At 58.8% G+C, this 24,138-nt stretch overlaps 1 protein-coding gene across 1 annotated transcript; it reads left to right on the top strand.

Annotated features, from left to right (window-relative positions):
• The first annotated feature begins 23,481 nt into the window (after positions 1 to 23,481).
• On the top strand, positions 23,482 to 24,114 carry ZNHIT2 (zinc finger HIT-type containing 2). Its single transcript, XM_084304276.1, has one exon. The coding sequence runs from the start codon at positions 23,488 to 23,490 to the stop codon at positions 23,956 to 23,958; it is 471 nt and encodes a 156-aa protein (XP_084160402.1). The 5' UTR covers positions 23,482 to 23,487; the 3' UTR covers positions 23,959 to 24,114.
• The last annotated feature ends 24 nt before the right edge of the window (positions 24,115 to 24,138 follow it).

Genomic DNA, 24,138 nt, shown 5'->3' with positions numbered 1-24,138 from the left:
TGCAGACCCTGAGCCCCGAGGACCCCGTCCCCGACGTGCTGCAGGACGTGGAGTGCCTGAAGAGATGCATCAGGACCACCAACTTCCACCTGCTCTGGATCGCAATCAAAGGGCTGGCGGCGATGCTGGAGAGGCCCAAGATGGTGAGCGCACCCCCCGTGCCACAGCCTCGCGCGCGAGGATCGCTCAGCCTCCGTCCTCCTCTTCCTCCTCCAGGAGGCCGGCATGGTGCGGGAGGGCGCCATGAAGCTCTTCAGCGCGTGCATGGAGCGCGTGCTGTGGAAGCACCGCAGGCAGATGTGGAAGAAAGTGCACAACGTCCTGCTGACCCTCTACCTCCGCATGAGCGAGGACAGCCCGAGCGTGGCTCGCTCGGCCGCTCCTCACAGGACCTGTTCCAGAACCTTCCCCGGCTCTGTTGCCCTGCTCTGGGCATGCTGCGGGGGCTCCATGTCCTTCTGGGAGCGAGGGGCCCAAAGCTGAACGCGGTGCTCCGAGGCAGGACGCGGTGTCACCTGCAAACCTCCTGAGGGCAATTCCCTCAATTCCCTCCTCCAAACAATTAATGAGGATGGGCCCCACCACTGACAATTAATGAAGATATTAACGAGGATGGGCCCCACCACTGGGCAAACACCACTCCCGACCAGCTCGATTTCACCACCGCTCTCTGGGCCTGGCCACCTGGCCAGTTTTTAACCACATTTTTAAAGAAAAACGTGCTTTTTTTTGGTGAAGAGGGTACTTGTCACAGCCCTGGGCTGCAGCTTCTCCAGGAGAATACTGGGGCAGGCCGCACCAAAGGCTAAGCAGAGGGCATCAGCAGCCCTTCCCTCAGCCAGCAGGGACACGGATTGGACTCGATGATCTGCTGAGGCCCCTCCCGATCCCCCAAATTCTGTCATTCTGGGACATTTTGCCATTCCGTGTCAGTCGGTGGCAGCCGGGCCCTGGCGGCTCCCTCAGCTGCCTCAAGCGGCCTCGCTGCAGGAGAAGCCTCGCACGCCTCGATCTCCCGCTCTGCGGCATTACACAACTGCCTGGGAGGGCAATTGGGGTGGGGAGAGGGTAATTAAGGGGGTGCTGATTAGGGGGGGGGTGGTATTTAATGAGGGGGGTGGAATTGGGATGCAAAATGGCGGCCTCGCCTCACAAAATGGCGGCCGCACCAGGCGACAGTTATTTTTATAGCCTGAGATGATAAAACCTGGAAGGTTGGAAAGGTCTCTCCAGCTAATTTGGAGAAATCCCCCACGAAAGCTTGCCCTTCAACGTTTTACATGCCTCCAAGCATGGTCTAAGGAGGTTTTCTGACCTCAAACAGAGGTTTTGGGATGAAAACGGTGGATTTTACCACCCAAAATAAAACTTTATCATCTCAGAAAGGGGCTGGGCTGTCACCCCTCATTTTTCCACACAAATCCTTGAAATGTTGTGTTTACCATGTAGTCTACACCCACAAAACCCCGTTTTGCACCAGAGTCCTTCAAAATTTCAATTTTTTTTTGAGGAAACCCCAAAAGGGGGCCCAGCCTCGGCTCCCCCCTCATGGCACAGCCCTAGGGGTCCTGAGGGAGGGCAGCCACTTTGTAATCCCTTAAGTAAAGACTATTCTTAGCCTGAAAAGATAAAATCTTGAAGGTTGGAAAGATCTCTCAACCTAGTTTGGAGAAATGCCCCATGAAAGCAGGCCCGTAAAACTTTTAAACTCCTCCGGGCACGGTCTAAGGAGGTTTTCTGACCTCCAAGGGAGCTTTTAGCTGAAAGGTCTGGATCTTCCCAAAATAAATTTTGACCGAAATAGAAGGATGTCTTCTCAAAACTTTATCCTCTCAAAACTTTATCCTCTCAAAACAAAATACACCAACCTAAACCTTTATTCTCCTTAAACGGGGCTCCTCCTCACCCCAGTAGCTCACCATCACCCCGAGGGGCCCCCCCACCACTCCCAGGGAAGCCCCAAGACCCCAGAGCAAAGCTCGGAGGGAGCACAAAATGGCCGCCCTCCCTCAGGGCCCCTCAGCCTCCCTGCGCCGTGAGGGGGGAATCGAGGCTGGGCCCCCTTTTGGGGTCTTTTGTAGAAAAAATCGAAATTCTGAAGTCCTGAGGTGGAAAACAGGGTTTTGTGGTCGTAGAGTACGTGGTAAACAAAATTTCAAGGATTTGTGTTAAAAAATGAGGGTCAAACCCAGCCCCATTTGGAGAGAATAAAGTTTCTTTAGGTATATTTTGTTTTGAGAGGATAAAGTTTTGAGAAGGCATCCTTCTATTTCGGTCAAGATTGATTTGGGGAAAATCCAGCCTTTTCAGCCCAAAAGCTCCCTTGGAGGTCAGAAAACCTCCTTAGACCGTGCCCGGAGGAGTTTAAAAGGTTTAGGGGCGCGCTTTCATGAGGCACTGCTCCACATGAGGTGGAGAGATCTTTCCAACCTTCAAGATTTCAGTATTCCAGGCTCAAAAAACTCGCTTTTTTAACATCCAAGCACCACTTTTTTTAATCCAACCCTTCCTTTCCAAGACCCCAAAGCCTCACTGCATGCTTAAACCCTCCTTTTTCACACCAAATCCCATTTCTCAGTGTGAGGGGACCCGGTTTTTAGGGTCCGAAGCCTCATTTGTGGGTTTCAACACCTTTTCTTTCAATTCTAAGCCCACTTGAGAGGGCTCAAGGGGGAAACCCTGCGCCCCATGGGGGGGATTCTGCTGCCTTGGGGGGTTTGGGGGAGATTTGGGGGTTTGGGGTTTTGGACCCCTTTTTTTTAAGAGGGGTCGGGAGGCTTGGGAGAAGTTTTGGAGGTTTTTAGTTTCTATATGGAGAGATTTGGGGGATTTGAAGTGTTTTGGGAGAGTTTGGGAGCTTGGGGGTTGTTTGGGAGGGTTTTAAGGGAGCTTTAGGGGTAGTCCAGAAGGGTTTGGGGGATTTTGGGGGAAAATGGGAGAATTTGGGGTGAATTTGGGGGTTTGGGGAGAGCTTTGGGGGAGCTTTGGAGGTTTGGGGAATTTTGGGAGGGTTTTAGGGGAGTATTAGGGGAGGGTTTGGGTAAATTCAGAGGTCTTAGGGCAGTTTTGGGGAGTTAGGATGAATTTGGGGGAGTTTTGGACGAGTTTTGAAGGGTTTGGGGGGGCTGGGGCGAATTTGGGGGCAGTTTTGAGAGGTTTGGGGTGAATTTGGACGGTTTGGGGCTCGGTCGTGCTGTTGCGAACGCCGTGGAGGGGCAAAGTCCGCGCTGGGCGAGCTTCCGAGCGGCTCTGCGCCGTTGAGGAGTAATTAGCCCGGAGCTTAATGAGGGGAGGCGGCGGAGATGGCCGAGCGCTGCCGGAAAGAGCCGAGCGGGGGGGGCGGGGGGAGCCGAGAGCCTCCGGAAATTCCCGAGCGTTTGGTCGGGGGGCGGGGCGGAGCGAGCCGAGCGGCTCCGAACGCTGCCGAGCGGCTCGAAAGCTTCTGGAAAGCCTCCGAAGGCTCCCGAGCGGCTCCGAGGGCGCCCGAGCGGCTCCGGAAGTTGCCGATCGCTTCCGAAAGCTGCCGAGCGCTCGGCGCGGGGCAGCCCGAAGCCGCCACAGGCACCCTGAGGGCCGGGAGCACTCCTTAAACCCGACTTTTTCACCCCAAACCCCATTTTTCAGTGTTTGCGGATCTTGTGCTTGGGGTTGGAAGCCTCATTGACGGTTCTAAAGTACTTTTTTTTTTTTCTTTTCTTTATCCATGCCTAAGCCCATCTGTAAGGGCTTGAGGACAAGCCCAGGGAGGGTAAAACCTCCACCTCCAAGAGGATTCTTTCCAACTGTAAAGAATTTATAATATTAGGCTAAAAAAATTAAAACAACTTTTTAAGGGAGCACAAAATGGCTGCCCTCCCTCAGGGCCCCACAGCCTCTGTCCTGGGGCTGCGCCGGGAGGGGGGAGCCGAGGCTGGGACCCCTTTTAGGGTCTTCTTTAGAAAAACGAAATAGAAAATCCCACAGGGCCCCCCAAAGCCTGCAGGGCCCCTCAACGCCCCCTGTCTGTGCCCGCAGATCCTCGATGGAGATGTGGGAGGAGATTTGCAGCACGCCCGGCATGACGGAGAAGCTCCTGAATGAGATTCGCGTGCTGCTGCACGACAAGACCATGCGCACGCACCATTTTCTGCTCCTGTAAAAAGTCACTTTTATAGCCTGAGATGATAAAACCTGGAAGGTTGGAAAGGTCTCTCCAGCTAATTTGGAGAAATCCCCCATGAAAGCTTGCCCTTCAACTTTTTACACGCCTCCAAGCATGGTTTCAGGAGGATTTCTGACCTCAAACAGAGGTTTTGGGATGAAAAACGTGGATTTTACCACCCAAAATAAAACTTTATCATCTCAGAAAGGGGCTGGGCTGTGACCCCTCCTTTTTCCACGCAAGTTCTTGAAATGTTGTGTTTACCATGTTCTCTAGAACCACAAAAGCCCGTTTTCCACCCCAGTCCTTTAAAATTTCCATTTTTTTGGTCAAGAAGACCCCAAAAGGGGGCCCGGCCTCGGCTCCCCCCTCCCGCCGCAGCCCCAGGGCGGAGGCTGAGGGGCCCTGAGGGAGGGCGGCCATTTTGTGCTCCCTCCGAGCTTTGCTCTGGGATCTTGGGGCTTCCCTGGGAGTGGTGGGGGGCCCCTCGGGGTGATAGAGAGCAACTGGGGGCGAGGAGGAGCCCCGTTTAAGGAGAATAAAGGTTTAGGTTGGTGTATTTTGTTTTGAGAGGATAAAGTTTTGAGAAGACATCCTTCTATTTCGGTCAAGATTGATTTTGGGAAAATCCAGCCCTTTCAGCAAGAAGCTCCCTTGGAGGTCAGATGTGGGAGGAGATTTGCAGCACGCCCGGCATGACGAAGAAGCTCCTCAACGAGATCCACATGCTGCTGCTGGTCCACATGACACGCTGCTATCCCCACTCCGTCGCCATGACCATACTCTTGATCTGCCCCGCGAGACAGAGCTACCGGCCCCCCCAGCCTCCCGAAAACCCCACATGGTCCCCTCAAAGATTGCAGGGCGCCTCAACGCCCTCTGTCTGTGCCCGCAGATCCTCGATGGAGATGTGGGAGCCGATTTTCAGCGCGACCAGCATGCTGAAGAAGCTCCTCAATGAGATTCGCGTGCTGCTGCACGACAAGACCATGCGCACACACTTTGGGATGACCGAGGACTACGAAATCCTCCAGCTCGGCCTCATGCAGACCCCTGAGCCCCGAGGACCCCATCCCCGCCATGCTGCAGGACGTGGAGTGCCTGAAGAGATGCATCAGGACCACCAACTTCCACCTGCTCTGGATCGGGCTCAAAGGGCTGGCGGCGATGCTGGAGAGGCCCAAGATGGTGAGCGCACCCCCCCCTGTGCCACAGCCTCGCGGGCGAGGAGCGCTCAGCCTCCGTCCTCCTCTTCCTCCTCCAGGAGGCCGGCATGGTGCGGGAGGGCGCCATGAAGCTCTTCAGCGCGTGCATGGAGCGCGTGCTGTGGAAGCACCGCAGGCAGATGTGGAAGAAAGTGCACAACGTCCTGCTGACCCTCTACCTCCGCATGAGCGAGGACAGCCCGAGCGTGGCTCGCTCGGCCGCTCCTCACAGGACCTGTTCCAGAACCTTCCCCGGCTCTGTTGCCCTGCTCTGGGCATGCTGCGGGGGCTCCATGTCCTTCTGGGAGCGAGGGGCCCAAAGCTGAACGCGGTGCTCCGAGGCAGGACGCGGTGTCACCTGCAAACCTCCTGAGGGCAATTCCCTCAATTCCCTCCTCCAAACAATTAATGAAGATATTAACGAGGATGGGCCCCACCACTGGGCAAACACCACTCCCGACTCTGGGCCTGGCCACCTGGCCAGTTTTTAACCACATTTTTAAAGAAAAACATGCTTTTTTTGGTGAAGAGGGTACTTGTCACAGCCCTGGGCTGCAGCTTCTCCAGGAGAATACTGGGGCAGGCTGCACCAAAGGCTAAGCAGAGGGCATCAGCAGCCCTTCCCTCAGCCAGCAGGGACATGGATTGGACTCGATGATCTTCTGAGGCCCCTCCCGATCCCCCAAATTCTGTCATTCTGGGACATTTTGCCATTCCGTGTCAGTCGGTGGCAGCCGGGCCCTGGCGGCTCCCTCAGCTGCCTCAAGCGGCCTCGCTGCAGGAAAAGCCTCGCACGCCTCGATCTCCGGCTCTGCGGCATTACACAACTGCCTGGGAGGGCAATTGGGGTGGGGAGAGGGTAATTAAGGGGATACTGATTTGGGGGGGGGCGGTATTTAATGAGGGGGGTGGAATTGGGATGCAAAATGGCGGCCTCGCCTCACAAAATGGCGGCCGCAGCAGGCGACAGTTACTTTTATAGCCTGAGATGATAAAACCTGGAAGGTTGGAAAGGTCTCTCCAGCTAATTTGGAGAAATCCCCCATGAAAGCTTGCCCTTAAACCTTTGGAACTCCTTCAGGCACCGTCTAAGGAGGTTTTCTGAGCTCCAACGGAGCTTCTGGGCTGAAAAGCGTGGATTTTACCACCCAAAATAAAAATCTATCGTCTCAGAATGGGGCTGTGGTATGATACCTTATTTTCCATCCAAAACCTTGAAATTTTGTGTTTACCATGTGGTCTACAACCACAACACCCTGTTTTCCACCCCGGTGCTTCAAAATTTCAATTTTTTTTTGAGGAAACCCCAAAAGGGGGCCCAGCCTCGGCACCCCCCTCACGACGCAGCCCCAGGACGGAGGCTGAGGGGCCCTGAGGGAGGGCGGCCATTTTGTGCTCCCTCCGAGCTTTGCTCTGGGGTCTTGGGGCTTCCCTGGGAGTGCTGAGGGGCCCCTCGGGGTGGTGGGGAGCAACTCGGGATGAGGAGGAGCCCCGTTTGAGGAGAATAAAGGTTTAGGTTGGTGTATTTTGTTTTCAGATGATAAAGTTTTGAGAGGATAAAGTTTTGAGAAGACATCCTTCTATTTCGGTCAAGATTGATTTTGGGAAAATCCAGCCCTTTCAGCAAGAAGCTCCCTTGGAGGTCAGACGTGGGAGGAGATTTGCAGCACGCCCGGCATGCTGAAGAACCTCCTCAATGAGATTCGCGTGCTGCTGCTCGACAAGACCATGCGCACACACCTTGGGATGACCGAGGACTACGAAATCATCCAGCTCGGCCTCATGCAGACCCTGAGCCCCGAGGACCCCATCCCCGACGTGCTGCAGGACGTGGAGTGCCTGAAGAGATGCATCAGGACCACCAACTTCCACCTGCTCTGGATCGGGCTCAAAGGGCTGGCGGTGATGCTGGAGAATCCCAAGATGGTGAGCGCGCCCCCCCTGTGCCACAGCCTCGCGGGCGAGGAGCGCTCAGCCTCCGTCCTCCTCTTCCTCCTCCAGGAGGCCGGCATGGTGCGGGAGGGCGCCATGAAGCTCTTCAGCGCGTGCATGGAGCGCGTGCTGTGGAAGCACCGCAGGCAGATGTGGAAGAAAGTGCACAACGTCCTGCTGACCCTCTACCTCCGCATGAGCGAGGACAGCCCCAGCGTGGCTCGCTCGGCCGCTCCTCACAGGACCTGTTCCAGAACCTTCCCCGGCTCTGTTGCCCTGCTCTGGGCATGCTGCGGGGGCTCCATGTCCTTCTGGGAGCGAGGGGCCCAAAGCTGAACGCGGTGCTCCGAGGCAGGACGCGGTGTCACCTGCAAACCTCCTGAGGGCAATTCCCCAATGACGGGGAGCAACTGGGGGTGAGGAGGAGCCCTGTTTGGAGAGAATAAAGTTTTAGTTTGGTGTATTTTCTTTTGAGACGATAAAGTTTTGAGAGCATAAATTTTTGAGAAGACATCCTTTTATTTCGGTCAAGATTGATTTTGGGAATTCCAGCCTTTTCAGCAAAAAGCTCCCTTGGAGGTCAGAAAACCTCCTTAGACCGTGCCTGGAGGAGTTTAAAAGGTTTAGGGGCGCGCTTTCATGAGGCATTTGTCCAAGCTAGGTGGAGAGATCTTTCCAACCTTCAAGATTTTAGAATTCCAGGCTCAAAAAACTCGTTTTTTTAACATCCAAACACCACTTTTTTAAATCCAACCCTCCCTTTCCAGGACCCCAATACATCACTGCATGATTAAACCCTCCTTTTTCACACCAAATCCCATTTCCCAGTGCGAGGGGACCCAGGTTTTAGGGTCCGAAGCCTCATTTGTGGGTTTCAACACCTTTGCTTTCAATTCTAAGCCCATTTCTGAGGCCTCAAGGCCAATCCTGGGGGAAAACATGCCCCCTGGGGGGGGATTTTGCTGCGTTGGGGGATTTGGGGGAGATTTAGAGGTTTTGGGGTGTTCTGGGAGGCTGACGAGGGCATGAGGTGGGGGGACTGAGGCTGTGCTCCCGTGTTTGGGGTCTCCTGGCCGGGTGGGTGCCGTCATTGGGGTCCCTTTGTGACAGGCTCCCAGATCTCCTCAGGATCTGAAGGGACCTGCAAGGATCCCCCACCCCAGGCTTGGGGGACCCTCACCCCGGGGCCCTCACCCTCACCCCGAGGATCCCCCCACAACCATGGGGGTCTCCCCGTCACTCTGAGGGGCTCCCCACCATTCTGAGGGGCCCCCATCACCCTGGGGGGCTCCTCCTCACCCCAAGTTGCTCCCCATCACCCCAAAGTGCTCCCCACTGCCCTGGGGATCCCCCATCACTCTGAGGGGCTTCTCACCACCCCGAGGAGCTCCCCACCAGCCTGGGGTCTCCCCATTACTCTGAGGGACTCCCCATCATCACAAGGGGCTCCCCACCACACTGGGGCCCCTCTGCTCCCCCTGGGGGGCTCCTCCTTACCCCCAGTTCATCCCCATCACCCTGAGGGGCCCCCTCATTTTGCCCTCAAATGCCATTCTTGACATTTTGCGCTTTCCCGCATGCTGTAAAACCCCAAAATCCCCTTTTCCACCCCAGTACTTTTAAATTTCCATTTTTTTGGTCAAGAAGACCCCAAAAGGGGGTCTCCTTCTTGCTGAACGTGGCGCTGGAGGACCCCATCAGCTGGTTTGCGTCGGTGAGTGCCCCCCCAAACCTGAAACCAGGCCGGGGAAGGAAAGGAGAGGAGAGGAGAGGAGAGGCCGCTTCTCACCCCCCGTGTGTGTGTGTGTGTGTGTGTTTGTCCCCTTCGCCGCCAGGTCCCGCACTTCGTCATCTTCTTCCGCCAGAAGCTGGATGAGAAGCCGGCGCCCGCCGTGCGCCAGAAGCTGCTGGAGGTGCTGGTGCACATGACTCGCTGCTATCCCCACTCCGTCATCATGTCAATAATGTTGATCTGCCCCGCGAGACAGAGGTACCGGCCCCCCAGCCTCCCGAAAACCCCACAGGGCCCCCCCAAAGCCCACAGGGCCCCTCAACGCCCCCTGTCTGTGCCCGCAGATCCTCGATGGAGATGTGGGAGGAGATTTGCAGCACACTCGACATAACGAAGAAGTTCCTGAATGAGATTCGTGTGCTGCTGCACGACAAGACCATGCGCGCGTGCCATTTTGTGCTCCTGTAAAAAGTCACTTTTATAGCCTGAAATGATAAAACCTGGAAGGTTGGAAAGGTCTCTCCAGCTAATTTGGAGAAATCCCCCATGAAAGCTTGCCCTTCAACTTTTTACACGCCTCCAAGCATGGTCTAAGGAGGATTTCTGACCTCAAACAGAGGTTTGGGGATGAAAAACGTGGATTTTACCACCCAAAATAAAACTTTATCATCTCAAAAAGGGGCTGGGCTGTCACCCCTCCTTTTTCCACGCGAGTTCTTGAAATGTTGTGTTTACCATCTAGTCTACAACCACAAAACCCCGTTTTGCACCCCAGTCCTTCAAAATTTCCAATTTTTTGGTCAAGAAGACCCCAAAAGGGGGCCCGGCCTCGGCTCCCCCCTCACGGCGCAGCCCCAGGACGGAGGCTGAGGGGCCCTGAGGGAGGGCGGCCATTTTGTGCTCCCTCCGAGCTTTGCTCTGGGGTCTTGGGGCTTCCCTGGGAGTGGTGGGGGGCCCCTCGGGGTGGTGGGGAGCAACTCGGGATGAGGAGGAGCCCCGTTTGAGGAGAATAAAGGTTTAGGTTGGTGTATTTTGTTTTGAGAGGATAAAGTTTTGAGAAGACATCCTTCTATTTCGGTCAAGATTGATTTTGGGAAAATCCAGCCCTTTCAGCAAGAAGCTCCCTTGGAGGTCAGATGTGGGAGGAGATTTGCAGCACGCCCGGCATGCTGAAGAAGCTCCTCAACGAGATTCGCCTGCTGCTGGTCCACATGACTCGCTGCTATCCCCACTCCGTCACCATGTCCATACTCTTGATCTGCCCCGCGAGACAGAGCTACCGGCCCCCCAGCCTCCCGAAAACCCCACAGGGCACCCCCAAAGCCCAAAGGGCCCCCGACACCCCACAGGGCCCCTAAACGCCCCCTGTCTGTGCCCGCAGATCCTCGATGGAGATGTGGGAGGCGATTTTCAGCACGCCCGGCATGACGAAGAAGCTCCTGAACGAGATTCGCCTGCTGCTGCACAACAAGACCATGCGCCCACACCATTTTGTGCTCCTGTAAAAAGTTACTTTTATAGCCTGAGATGATAAAACCTGGAAGGTTGGAAAGGTCTCTCCAGCTAATTTGGAGAAATCCCCCATGAAAGCTTGCCCTTCAACTTTTTACACGCCTCCAAGCATGGTCTAAGGAGGATTTCTGACCTCAAACAGAGGATTGGGGATGAAAAGCATGGATTTTACTACCCAAAATAAAACTTTATCATCTCAGAAAGGGGCTGGGCTGTGACCCCTCCTTTTTTCCACGCAAGTTCTTGAAATGTTGTGTTTACCATGTTCTCTGCAACCACTAAACCGCGTTTTGCACCCCAGTCCTTCAAAATTTCCATTTTTTTGCTCAAGAAGACCCCACAAGGGGGCCCAGCCTCGGCTCCCCCCTCACGCCGCAGCCCCAGGACGGAGGCTGAGGGGCCCTGAGGGAGGGCAGCCGTTTTGTGCTCCCTTAAAAAGTTGCTTTTTTTTTTTTTTTAGCTTAAAATTATTAATTTTTTACACTTGGAAAGAATCCTCTTTGAGGTGGAGGTTTTACCCTCCCTGGGCTTGTCCTCAAGCCCTCACAGATGGGCTTAGGTATGGATAAAGAAAAGAAAAAAAAAAAAAAGTACTTTAGAACCGTCAACTGAGGCTTCCAACCCCAAGCACAAGATCCGCAAACACTGAAAAATGGGGCTTGGGGTGAAAAAGTCGGGTTTAAGGAGTGCCCCCGGCCCTCAGGGTGCCTGTGGCGGCTTCGGGCTGCCCCGCGCCGAGCGCTCGGCAGCTTTCGGAAGCGATCGGCAACTTCCGGAGCCGCTCGGGCGCCCTCGGAGCCGCTCGGGAGCCTTCGGAGGCTTTCCAGAAGCTTTCGAGCCGCTCGGCAGCGTTCGGAGCCGCTCGGCTCGCTCCGCCCCGCCCCCCGACCAAACGCTCGGGAATTTCCGGAGGCTCTCGGCTCCCCCCGCCCCCCCCGCTCGGCTCTTTCCGGCAGCGCTCGGCCATCTCCGCCGCCTCCCCTCATTAAGCTGCGGGCTAATTACTCAGCGGCGCGGAGCCGCTCGGAAGCTCGCCCAGCGCGGACTTTGCCCCTCCACGGCGTTCGCAACAGCACGACCGAGCCCCAAACCGCCCAAATTCACCCCAAACCTCTCAAAACTGCCCCCAAATTCGCCCCAGCCTCCCCAAACCCTTCAAAACTCGTCCAAATCTCCCCCAAATTCATCCTAACTCGCCAAAACTGCCCTAACTGCCCCATCCTTCTATTTCGGTCAAAATTTATTTTGGGAAAATCCAGCCTTTTCATCCCAAAATCTCCCTTGGAGTTGAGAAAACCTCCTTAGACCGTGCCCGGAGGAGTTTAAAAGGTTTAGGGGCACGCTTTCATGGGGGATTTCTCCAAACTAGGTGGAGAGATCTTTCCAACCTTCAAGATTTTATCTTTTCAGGCTAAACATAGTCTTTACTTAAGGGAGTAAAAAGTGGCCGCCCTCCCTCAGGACCCCTGGGGCTGCAGCGTGAGCGGGGAGCTGAGGCTGGGCCCCCTTTTGGGGTTTCCTCAAAAAAAACTTGAAATTTTGAAGGACTCTGGTGCAAAACGGGGTTTTATGGTTGTAGACTACATGGTAAACACAACATTTCAAGGATTTGTGTGGAAAAATGAGGGGTCACAGCCCAGCCCCTTTCTGAGATGATAAAGTTTTATTTTGGGTGGTAAAATCCACCGTTTTCATCCCCAAACCTCTGTTTGAGGTCAGAAATCCTGCTTAGACCATGCTTGGAGGCGTGTAAAAAGTCGAAGGGCAAGCTTTCATGGGGGATTTCTCCAAATTAGCTGGAGAGACCTTTCCAACCTTCCAGGTTTTATCATCTCAGGCTATAAAAGTAACTGTCGCCTGGTACGGCTGCCATTTTGTGAGGCGAGGCCGCCGTTTCGTGTGGTGCAGCCGCCTTTTTGTGAGGCGAGGCTGCCATTTTGCATCCCAATTCCACCCCCCTCATTAAATACCGCCCCCCCCCCTAATCAGCACCCCCTTAATTACCCTCTCCCCACCCCAATTGCCCTCCCAGGCAGTTGTGTAATGCCGCAGAGCGGGGGATCGAGGCGTGCGGGGCTTCTCCTGCAGCGAGGCCGCTTGAGGCAGCTGAGGGAGCCGCCAGGGCCCGGCTGCCACCGACTGACACGGAATGGCAAAATGTCCCAGAATGACAGAATTTGGGGAACGGGAGGGGCCTCAGAAGATCATCGAGTCCAATCCGTGTCCCTGCTGGCTGAGGGAAGGGCTGCTGATGCCCTCTGCTTAGCCTTTGGTGCAGCCTGCCCCAGTATTCTCCTGGAGAAGCTGCAGCCCAGGGCTGTGACAAGTACCCTCTTCACCCAAAAAAAGCATGTTTTTCTTTAAAAATGTGGTAAAAAACTGGCCAGGTGGCCAGGCCCAGAGAGCGGTGGTGAAATCGAGCTGGTCAGGAGTGGTGTTTGCCCAGTGGTGGGGCCCATCCTCGTTAATATCTTCATTAATTGTCAGTGGTGGGGCCGATCCTCGTTAATATCTTCATTAATTGTTTGGAGGAGGGAATTGAGGGAATTGCCCTCAGGAGGTTTGCAGGTGACACCGCGTCCTGCCTCGGAGCACCGCGTTCAGCTTTGGGCCCCTCGCTCCCAGAAGGACATGGAGCCCCCGCAGCATGCCCAGAGCAGGGCAACAGAGCCGGGGAAGGTTCTGGAACAGGTCCTGTGAGGAGCGGCCGAGGGAACCGGGCTTTGTTCGGTCTGGAGAACACGAGGCTGTGGGACGAGGCGCTCGAAGGACAAGGGGGGCGGGGGAGTCGGGAGGGATTCGGGGATGGCTCCTCCCGAGCTCGCAGCGTCCCAGCAGGCAGCAAGGTGAGGAAGGAGAGCGGTGGGGCCTTCCTCCTCCTGGGGGTGCTCAGGAGGTGGGGAGAGGTCCTCGTCCTCCTCTGCTCTGCCCCTGGGGGGCTGGGAGGGGGATATGGCGTCCCGGTCTGGGCCCTGAGCTCCGGGAGGACGGGAGCTGCTCGAGGGAGGCGGGTGCGGAGCTGGGAGGATGCCGGGGGGGCTGCGGGGGACGCTGAGGAGTGACCCCAGGAGGCTCTGGATAAACAGATGGCATTTCTTTAATTTCGTTGTGGTGGTGGGGGGTGGGTTCTGGAGGCTCCTTTCCTGGAGGCATCCAAACCCCCCGCCAGTGGGCTGGAGGCCCGCTAGCTGTCCGTGCTCTGGGACGGAGCTGAGTCCAGGGAGGAGTCTTCGGATCCCGAAGTTTCTTCGGGAGTCTTCTGGGGGTCGGGCTCGGGCTCGGGCTTCGGCTTCAGCACCTGCCAGAATCTTCGCGGCAAGAAGCAGTGCGCCACCTGCACGTACCAGGGATCCCGCGGGCGCTGCAGCCAGCGGAGATGCTGCCTCACGGTCTGGATGGTGCGGGCGGTCTCTTCACGCACCGAGGGCTCCGCGTCGTCCAGCATGGGCTCCAGGACTGCGGGAGGACAGAAAGAGGCTGCGGCCGCCGCTCGGGCCGGGGGAGACCCCTCCAGGAGCCCCCCGGCCGGGAGGAAGGCGGGGAGAGCCGCTGCGAGCGCCCCCCCCAGCCTCCCCGAGGCCTGGCCTCCACCCCGGCCCCCCCCCCTTCACTCACTCGCAATGATTTCGTTCACTTTCTCCTCGCTCTGGTCCCGGTGATGTTCTGCCGCGAGCCCTAGGATCAGAAGCCGCCCGTCAGCCTCCGCCCCGGGGAGGGCGAGGGGAGGCCCCGGGGCCGTTGCGGGGGCAGGGGGGGGGACGGGCGGGGGGCAGCTCACCGATGAATCTGACGGCCTCCTTGCGCACCGACGCCTGGGGGTCCGCCAGGTAGGCCCGGCTCCTCTGCAGACGCTCCTCCACCCGTTTTCGGTCCTGCTGAAGCTGGAGAGGCCGCGGGGCTCCGTCAGCCTCCCCCGGCCTCCTTCCTTTCCCCCCCCCCCCGCCACCCCCTCCCCCCCCGTCCAGCCTCAGCGCGGAGGCCGCCCTCACCAGGCAGGCCCTGATCCTCCAGGTCTGGTTCATGTGCGCCACTTCTTGCAGCTCGTCCCACCACAGCAGCTCGGACCCGGCCATCAGCGCTTCCTGGGCAGCCTGCGGGGCAGCGGAGGCAGGGAGTCGGCTTCAGCTCCTCGCCGCCTGCCTCCGGCCCCCCCCCCCTCCGCCCCGTGGGCCCCACTCACCTTGGCCACGCTGGGGCTGTCCTCGCTCATGCGGAGGTAGAGGGTCAGCAGGACGTTGTGCACTTTCTTCCACATCTGCCTGCGGTGCTTCCACAGCACGCGCTCCATGCACGCGCTGAAGAGCTTCATGGCGCCCTCCCGCACCATGCCGGCCTCCTGGAGGAGGAAGAGGAGGACGGAGGCTGAGCGCTCCTCGCCCGCGAGGCCGTGGCGCGGGGTGGGTGCCGCAGGAGCCTCGCCCCCCCCCCCCACACACACACTTACGTTGTCCAAGTAAGGCGTGAGCCGATCGACCAGCCACAGGGAGGTGTAGCTGGCCGACCTCTTCCTCAGGGCGCGCAGGATCTTGCAGCACACCGCCAGCGCCGCCGCCGTGATGTGGGGCCTGCCGAAGCGCAGGGTGTCCAGGACGTAGGGCAGCAGGATGATCCCCGTTAGCCCCTGCAACGACAGCAGCGAGCCCGGGGCGTGAGGAGGCCGCCGGGGCCGGGGAAGGGCAGGGTGTGCGGGGGAGGGCGGGGGGGGGTGCGCTCACCATCCTGGGCCTCTCCAGCATCACCGCCAGCCCTTTGAGCCCGATCCAGAGCAGGTGGAAGTTGGTGGTCTTCAAGCATCTCTTCAGGCACTCCACGTCCTGCAGCACGTCGGGGACGGGGTCCTCGGGGCTCAGGGTCTGCATGAGGCCGAGCAGGAGGATCTCGTCGTCCTTGAGCGTCCCGAAGTACATGCGCATGGTCTTGTTTTGCAGCAGCACGCAAATCTCGTTCAGGAGCTGCTCCGTCATGCCGGGCGCGCTGAAAATCGCCTCCCACATCTCCATCGAGGATCTGCGGGCACAGACAGGGGGCGTTGAGGGGCCCTGCGGGCTTTGGGGGGGCCCTGTGGGGTTTTCGGGAGGCTGGGGGGCCGGTACCTCTGTCTCGCGGGGCAGATCAACATTATTGACATGATGACGGAGTGGGGATAGCAGCGAGTCATGTGCACCAGCACCTCCAGCAGCTTCTGGCGCACGGCGGGCGCCGGCTTCTCATCCAGCTTCTGGCGGAAGAAGATGACGAAGTGCGGGACCTGGCGGCGAAGGGGACAAACACACACACACACACACGGGGGGTGAGAAGCGGCCTCTCCTCTCCTCTCCTCTCCTTCCCCGGCCTGGTTTCGGGTTTGGGGGGGCACTCACCGACGCAAACCAGCTGATGGGGTCCTCCCACGCCGCGTTCATCAAGAAGGAGACCCACTGCTTGTCCTCCTCGGGCACCTCGTGCAACGCCAGCTCCAGGCAGGTCAGCATCAGCTCCGTGCGCTGGTGCTCCAGCAGGTACCTGCCGAAGGGCTGCGGAAAGGGGGGGGGGGGGACACGGCTCAGCCGGGGGGGGCCGCGGGGCTGCGGGGAGGGGCACGGGGAACGGGGAGAAGCCACTGACCTCCAGCGAGGAGCACTTGCCCAGGAAGTCGCCGATCTTGTGGAGCCGCATCATGGCGCGGCGGCGGGGCAGCGCCTTGGGCAAGGTGCAGAAACGCAGCAGGGCCTGCGGGGACACGGCGGGAGAGGAGGGCTGGGGGGGCGGGACCCTCGGGGGGCTGGGGAGACCCTCGGGGGGCTGGGGGGCAGCTTGGGGGGTGGGGAGACCCTCAGGGGGCTGGGGAGACCCTCGGGGGGATGGGGAGACCCTCGGAAAGCACGGGGGCAACTTGGGGGGTGGGGAGCAACTTGGGGGGCTGGGGAGACCCTCAGGACGATGAGAAGCCCCCCGGGGTGATGAGACCCCCCCCAGGTGAGGAGAAGCCCCCCCAGGTGTTGAGAACCCCCCCAGGTGAGGAGAAGCCCCCCCAGGTGAGGGGAAGCCCCCCCAGGTCATGATGAGACCCCCCCCCAGGTGACGAGAACCCTCCCCAGATGAGGAGAAGCCCCCCAAGTGATGAGACCCCCCCCAGGTGATGAGACCCATCCCCAGGTGATGACAACCCCCCCAGGTGATGACAACCCCCCCCAGGTGACAAGAACTCCCCCCAGGTGACGAGACCCCCCCCAGGTGAGGAGAAGCCCCCCCAGGTGATGAGAACCCCCCCAGGTGAGGGGAAGCCCCCCCAGGTGATGACAACCCCCCCAGGTGACGAGAACCCCCCCAGGTGAGGAGAAGCCCCCCCAGGTGATGAGACCCCCCCCAGGTGATGACAACCCCCCAAGGTGACAAGAACCCCCCCCAGGTGACAAGAACACCCCCCAGGTGACGAGAAGCCCCCCCAGGTGATGAGACCCCCCCCAGGTGAGGAGAAGCCCCCCCGGCACGGGCCAGACCTTCACGATTTCCTGCAGCTTGGAGGGGAAGCTGGTGGTGGGCGGGCTGAGCAGCAGCAGCTGCAGCATGCTGTCCAAGGCGTGCATCGTCTGGGGGGGGGGGAGAAAAGCAAGGGGTGAGCCCCCGGGAAGGCCCCCGGGGACCCCCCCCACACACACACAGAGACCCTGCGCATGGGGGGGGGGCACGAGGAGGGGGCGCAGCACCCACCATGACGAAGTTGCGCGCGCTGAGCTTCTCCTTGGGGGGCAGCATGAAGACGCTCCTGAAGCAGGCGGTGAGCAGCCGCTGCATGCTGTCCTCGCAGATCACCTGCAGCGAGCTGCACGGGGGGGGGGGACAGAGGGGCTGAGGCGCGGCCCCCAGGGCCCCCCCGGCCCCAAAAGCCCCCCTCCGCCCCCCCAAATCCCCCCCCTCTCTCACCCTGCGCCTACCTGAGGGCAGCGACAGCCAGCATGGCCTGCTCCCGCACCGCCGTCTCCAGCCGGTCCAGGGGCTCCTTCTCTATCAGGCGCTGCGGGGGGAGAGAGAGAGGGGGTGGGAGATGGCACCCAAGGGTGCGGCGGTCCCCTCGGGCGCCCCCCCCGCCTTGTCTCGCCCCCCCAGCTCACCTGCAGATGCCTGCACAAGTCGCAGCGGCGGCAGAAGTCGGCGAAGCCGCCGGTCAGCCCCGACTCGCGGGCGGTGGTGCAGACGCTGCAGATGCTCTCCAGGAACTTCATCTTCTGCTCCTCGCCCTGCGGGATCTGCGCCACGAACCCCCCAGCGGTCAGAGGGGGGGGCCCCCAGAGCTGGGAGCACCCCCCCCACACCCCCCCCACGCAGCCCCCCAGCTTTTACCTCGATCCACGTCTTGACGAACTCGTCGATGGTGCGCACGGCCTCCTCCTCCAGCACGTACACCTGCAGGCCGTCGAAGGCTGCGGGCAGAGAGCAAGGGGGGCGATCAGGGGGGGTGCTGGCGACCCCCCCGGGGGCCTTTGTGACAGGGGGGGGGGTCCGGCACTCACGGCCAGGCGGCGCCGCCACCTCTTCCTCCTCCTCCTCCTCCTCATCCTCGGGCACGATGTAGGAGGACTCGTCGATGGGGGTGGCCCAGCTGTCCACCCAGGCCACGCGAGGCCGACGGGGGGGTTTGCCTGACATGGCTCTCGAGGGGGGGTGGGCGCGAAGGGACGCGATGGAGCAACGCTCTCGGGGCGCTCCGGCTCGCTCCTCCTCGCTCCTGCCCTGTCCTGACAGGCAATGGGGGCGCGGAGCCGCCGCCGCGGCTTTTAAAGTGGGACACGGCGCGGGTCACAAAGGGCCCCCCCCTATGTCACAAAGGGACCCTGGCAACGGCACCACCCGGATACGGGACCCCAGAATGGGGGCCCAGCCTCAGCCCCGCCACCTCGCGCCCTCATCAGCCTCCCGGAACACCTCAAAACCCCCGAATCTCCCTCAAACCTCCTGAGGCAGCAGAATCCCCCCATGGGGCGCAGGGTTTCCCCATTGAGCCCTCTCAAGTGGGCTTAGAATTGAAAGAAAAGGTTGTTGAAACCCACAAATGAGGCTTCGGACCCTAAACACCGGGTCCCCTCGCACTGGGAAATGGATTTGGTGTGAAAAAGGAGGGTTTCATCATGCAGTGGGGTTTTGGAGTCCTGGAAAGGGAGGGTTGGATTAAAAAAAGTGGCGTTTGGATGTTAAAAAAGCGAGTTTTTTGAGCCTGGAATACTGAAATCTTGAAGGTTGGAAAGATCTCTCACCTCATTTGGAGCAGTGCCTCATGAAAGTGAGCCCCTAAACCTTTTAAACTCCTCCGGGCACGGTCTAAGGAGGTTTTCTGACCTCCAAGGGAGCTTTTGGGCTGAAAAGGCTGGATTTTCCCAAAATCAATCTTGACTGAAATAGAAGGATGCCTTCTCAAAACTTTATCCTCTCAAAGAAAAATTTACCAAACTAAAACTTTCTTCTCTCCAAATGGGGCTGGGGTTTGACCCTTCATTTTTTAACACAAATGCTTGAAATTTTGTTTACCACGTACTCTACAAGCACAAAACCCTGTTTTCCACCTCAGGACTTGAGAATTTCGATTTTTTCTACAAAAGACCCCAAAAGTGGGCCCGGCCTCGGCTCCCCCCTCACAGCGCAGGGAGGCTGAGGGGCCCTGAGGGAGGGCGGCCATTTTGTGCTCCCTCCGAGCTTTGCTCTGGGGTCTTGGGGCTTCCCTGGGAGTGGTGGGGGGCCCCTCGGGGTGATGGGGGAGACACTGGGGGTGAGGAGGAGCCCCTCGAGGTGATGGGGGTCCCTCAAAATGGTGGGGAGCCCCTCAGAGTGACGGGGAGACCCCCATGGTTGTGGGGGGACCCTCAGGGTGAGGGTAAGGTCCTGGGGTGAGGGTGAGGGGACCTCATCCAAATGAGGCTTCGGACCCTAAACACCGGGTCCCTCGCACTGGGAAATGGGATTTGGTGAGAAAAAGGAGGGTTTAAGCATGCAGTGAGGTTTTGGGGTCTTGGAAAAGAAGGGTTGGATTTTAAAAGTGGCGTTTGGATGTTAAAAAATGAGTTTTTTGAGCCTGGAATACTGAAATCTTGAAGGTTGGAAAGATCTCTCCACCTCATTTGGAGCAGTGCCTCATGAAAGTGCGCCCCTAAACCTTTTTAAACTCCTCCGGGCACGGTCTAAGGAGGTTTTCTCACCTCCAAGGGAGCTTTTGGGCTGAAAAGGCTGGATTTTCCCCAAATCAATCTTGACCGAAATAGAAGGATGCCTTCTCAAAACTTTATCCTCTCAAAACAAAATATACCTAAAGAAACTTTCTTCTCTCCAAATGGGGCTGGGTTTGACCCTCATTTTTTAACACAAATCCTTGAAATTTTCTTTACCACGTACTCTACGAGCACAAAACCCTGTTTTCCACCTCAGGACTTCCGAATTTCAATTTTTTCTACAAAAGACCCCAAAAGGGGGCCCGGCCTCGGCTCCCCCCTCACGGCGCAGGGAGGCTGAGGGGCCCTGAGGGAGGGCGGCCATTTTGTGCTCCCTCCGAGCTTTGCTCTGGGGTCTTGGGGCTTCCCTGGGAGTGGTGGGGGGCCCCTCGGGGAGGTGGGGAGCAACTGGGGGTGAGGAGGAGCCCCTCGAGGTGATGGGGGTCCCTCAAAATGGTGGGGAGCCCCTCAGAGTGACGGGGAGACCCCCATGGTTGTGGGGGGACCCTCGGGGTGAGGGTGAGGTCCCTGGGTGAGGGTGAGGGGACCTCATCCAAATGAGGCTTCGGACCCTAAAAACCGGGTCCCCTCACACTGGGAAATGGGATTTGGTGAGAAAAAGGAGGGTTTAAGCATGCAGTGAGGTTTTGGGGTCTGGAAAGGGAGGGTTGGATTTAAAAAAGTGGCGTTTGGATGTTTAAAAAGCGAGTTTTTTGAGCCTGGAATTCTGAAATCTTGAAGGTTGGAAAGATCTCTCCACCTCATGTGGAGCAGTGCCTCATGAAAGTGAGCCCCTAAACCTTTTAAACTCCTCCGGGCACGGTCTAAGGAGGTCTTCTGACCTCCAAGGGAGCTTTTGGGCTGAAAAAGCTGGATTTTCCCAAAATCAATCTTGACCGAAATAAAAGGATGTCTTCTCAAAACTTTATCCTCTCAAAACTTTATCCTCTCAAAACAAAATACACCAAACTAAAACTTTATTCTCTCCATACGGGGCTGGGGTGTGACCCCTCCTTTTTCCACGCAACTTCTTGACATTTTGCGCGTTCCCGCATGCTGTAAAACCCCCAAATCCCCTTTTCCACCCCAGTCCTTTAAAATTTCCATTTTTTTGGTCAAGAAGACCCCAAAAGGGGGCCCAGCCTCGGCTCCCCCCTCCCGCCGCAGCCCCAGGACGGAGGCTGAGGGGCCCTGAGGGAGGGCGGCCATTTTGTGCTCCCTCCTGGAGCACCGAGGGGCTGAGGGGAGATGGCTGCCCGTGGCTTCTGGGGGGGCCGTGTCAGGGAGTGGGGGGGCTCTGGGAACGGGGGGGCTTCTGCTAATTAGAGTCCTCAGTCGTTAGGGTCGGAAGAGACCTGCAGGGTCATCTGGCCCCAAAAGCTGAATGCGGGGGGGCCCCTCGGGGTGCTGCGGAGCTCCTCGGGGTGGTTTGAGCCCCTCAGAGTGACGGGGAGATACCCGGAGTGCTGGGCAGCCCCCCGGGGTGAGAGTGAGGCCCCCCCCCAGCACTGAGGTGGGGGATCCTTGAAGTTCCCTTCAGATCCGGAGCTTTTGGGCCACTCTGGAGGCTGTGACTCTGGCTTCAGCCTCCGCCTGTGCCTCTGAGGCCAGCAGCCGCCGGAGCCAGCGGTGATGCTGCAGCAGGCGGTCTCATCGTGCACCGAGGGCTCCACGTCGTCCATCATGGGCTCCAGGACTGCGGGAGGATGCAGAGAGGCTGCAGCCTCCACTCGGGCTGGGGAGACCCCTCCAGGAGCCCCCCGGCCGGGAGGAACGTGGGGAGAGCCGCTGCGAGCGCCCCCCGCTGTGCCCCCCTGGCCTCCGTCCCGTCCCCCCTCACTCACTTTCAATGATCTCTCTCATTTTCCCCTCGCTCTGGTCCCGGTGATGTTCTGCAGTGAGCCCCAGGAGCAGAGCTGCCTGTCACAAAGGGAACCCCCAGTCACAAAGGGACCCCGATGACAGGACCCCAACAACGGCACCACCCGGCCCAGGAGACCCCGAAAAGGGTGATGGGGGATCCCAGGGCAGTGGGGAGCACTTTGGGGTGATGGGGAGCAACTTGGGGTGAGGAGGAGCCCCCCAGGGTGATGGGGGCCCCTCAGAATGGTGGGGAGCCCCTCAGAGTGACGGGGAGACCCCCATGGTTGTGGGGGGCCCCTTTGGGTGAGGGTGAGGGCTCCAGGGTGAGGGTCCCCCAAGCCTGGGGTGGGGGATCCTTGCAGGTCCCTTCAGATCCTGAGGAGATCTGGGAGCAGAGCCGCCTGTCACAAAGGGACCCCAATGACGGCACCCACCCGGCCAGGAGACCCCAAACATGGGGACACAGCCTCAGCCCCCCCACCTCACGCCTTCATCAGCCTCCCAGAACACCTCAAAACCTCTAAATCTCCCCCAAATCCCCCAAGGCAGCAAAATCCCCCCCCCCAAGGGGCATGTTTTCCCCCAGGATTGGCCTTGAGGCCTCAGAAATGGGCTTAAAATTGAAAGCAAAGGTTTTGAAACCCACAAATGAGGCTTCGGACCCTAAAAACTGGGTCCCCTCACACTGGGAAATGGGATTTGGTGTGAAAAAGGAGGGTTTAATCATGCAGTGAGGTTTTGGGGTCTTCGAAAGGGAGGGTTGGATTTAAAAAAAGTGGTGTTTGGATATCAAAAAAGCGAGTTTTTTGAGCCTGGAATTCTGAAATCTTGAAGGTTGGAAAGATCTCTCCACCTCATTTGGAGCAGTGCCTCATGAAAGCGCGCCCCTAAATCTATTAAACTCCTCTAGTTATGGTCTGAGGAGGTTTTCTGACCTCCAGCGGACCTTTTGGGATGAAAAGTGTGGATTTTACCAAAATAAAACTTGAGCAAAACTAACTTAGTCCTCTCAAAATTTCACCCTCTCAAAACAAAATTTAGCAAAAAAAAAAAAAAAAAAAAGAAGTTTATTATCTTAAATGGGGGCTCAGCTCCCTCCGGTCCCTCCCTCATGGAAACATTTGGGATTTTCCGGAGCCACTCGGGTCTTTTTGGCAACCCCCAGACCCCCCCCTCAAATAGAGGGGGCTTTGGGGGGGGGGGGGCTGTGAGGATTTGGGGGCCTTTGGAGGGGTTTTGAGGGGTCTGTGAGGGGTTGAGGGGGTTTGGGGCTTCGGGGAGCGTCTCTTAGGGGTTGGGGGGATTTGAGTGGGGGTCTGTGAAAGGTTGAGGGGTGTTGGGGGGGTCTCGGGGGGGCTGTGAAGGTTTGGGGGGGCTTGAGGGGGGGTCTGGGAGTTTGGGGTTGCTTGGGGGCGGTCTGTGAGCCTTTGGGTGTCTTCTGAGGCTTTTGGGGAGGGGTCAGCAGGCCTGGGGGGGAGACGCCAGGGGACTTAGGGGAAATCTGGGGGGCTGTGGAGAGGTTTTGGGTGGATTTGGGGCGATTTTGGGGGTCTCTGTGAGGCGGGGACAGCGCAGGGCCGGTCCCGGAGGGGAGGGGGGGGGGCGGTAGAGCCGAGCGCTGACGGAAAGAGCCGAAGAAACCCGAGCGCGGCCGCGGGGGGCGGGGCCTGGGCGGAGGGAGCCGAGCGCTGACGGCGGGGGCGGCACCGCTGACGGAAATTGCCGAGCGCTGACGGAAAAAGCCGAGCGCCTTCCCCCTTCGTAACCACCACCCTTAAGGGGGCGTGGCCTCGGTCCCCGCCCCCCCGAACCAATCCGGAGAGAGCCGAAGGGTTCCGAGCGCCCTCCGGAAGTCCCCGAACGCCTTCCGGAAACAGCCGAGCGGCGCGAAACAGCCGAGCGGCGCTGCCGTACGGCCCCGCCAAGATGGCGGCGCCCATGGGGGAGCCTCCGTGCGGGCACTGCGGGGCCGCCGCCGCTCCGTACACCTGCCCCCGCTGCAACCGCCGCCTCTGCTCCCTCGGCTGCTACCGCGGCCACGGGGCCTGCGCCGAGGCCTTTTACCGGGAGCAGGTGCTGCAGGCCCTGGCCGCGGAGCGCGGGGAGGCTCCTCCGGGGCGAGGCCGGGTGCAGGCCGCGCTGGGGCGGCAGCGGGAGCTACGCGAGGCCGGGGATCCGCAGGCCGCGCTAGGCCGCGGCGCCTGGGAGCGGCTGAGCCCGGCCGAGAGGGCCGAGTTCGTGAGGATGGTGCGGAGCGGGGAGGCCCTGAAGCTGCTGCCCCCCTGGAGGCCCTGGTGGTGGCGGAGGGGCCGGGCCGAGAGGCTGGTGGAGGAGCTGGGGCCGGGGGAGGAGGAAACGGGGGGAAAAATGGAGAGAGGGGACGAAAAAGAGGTGTGAAACGGGCAAAAAAGTGGGCAAAGCGGCCAAAAAGGAGGGTGAAATGGGCAAAAAAGTGGACAGACTGAACGAAAATGAGGGTAAAATGGGCAAAAGAAGGGACAAAATGGGCAAAAAAAAAGGACAAAATGACTGAAAAGGAGGCCAAAATGGCTAGTGGAGGCCAGAAGGACGATGAGG

The sequence above is a fragment of the Netta rufina genome (genome assembly GCF_964035555.1).
Source record: "Netta rufina genome assembly, chromosome: 39".
In the NCBI taxonomy this organism is placed as follows: Eukaryota; Metazoa; Chordata; class Aves; order Anseriformes; family Anatidae; genus Netta; species Netta rufina.
This window is presented reverse-complemented; position numbering and strand designations above follow the sequence as displayed.

What these genes read in the sequence shown, in the direction of transcription:
- ZNHIT2 (XM_084304276.1), top strand. Translation starts at nt 23,488, where the DNA reads ATGGCGGCGCCCATGGGGGAGCCTCCGTGCGGGCACTGCGGGGCCGCC.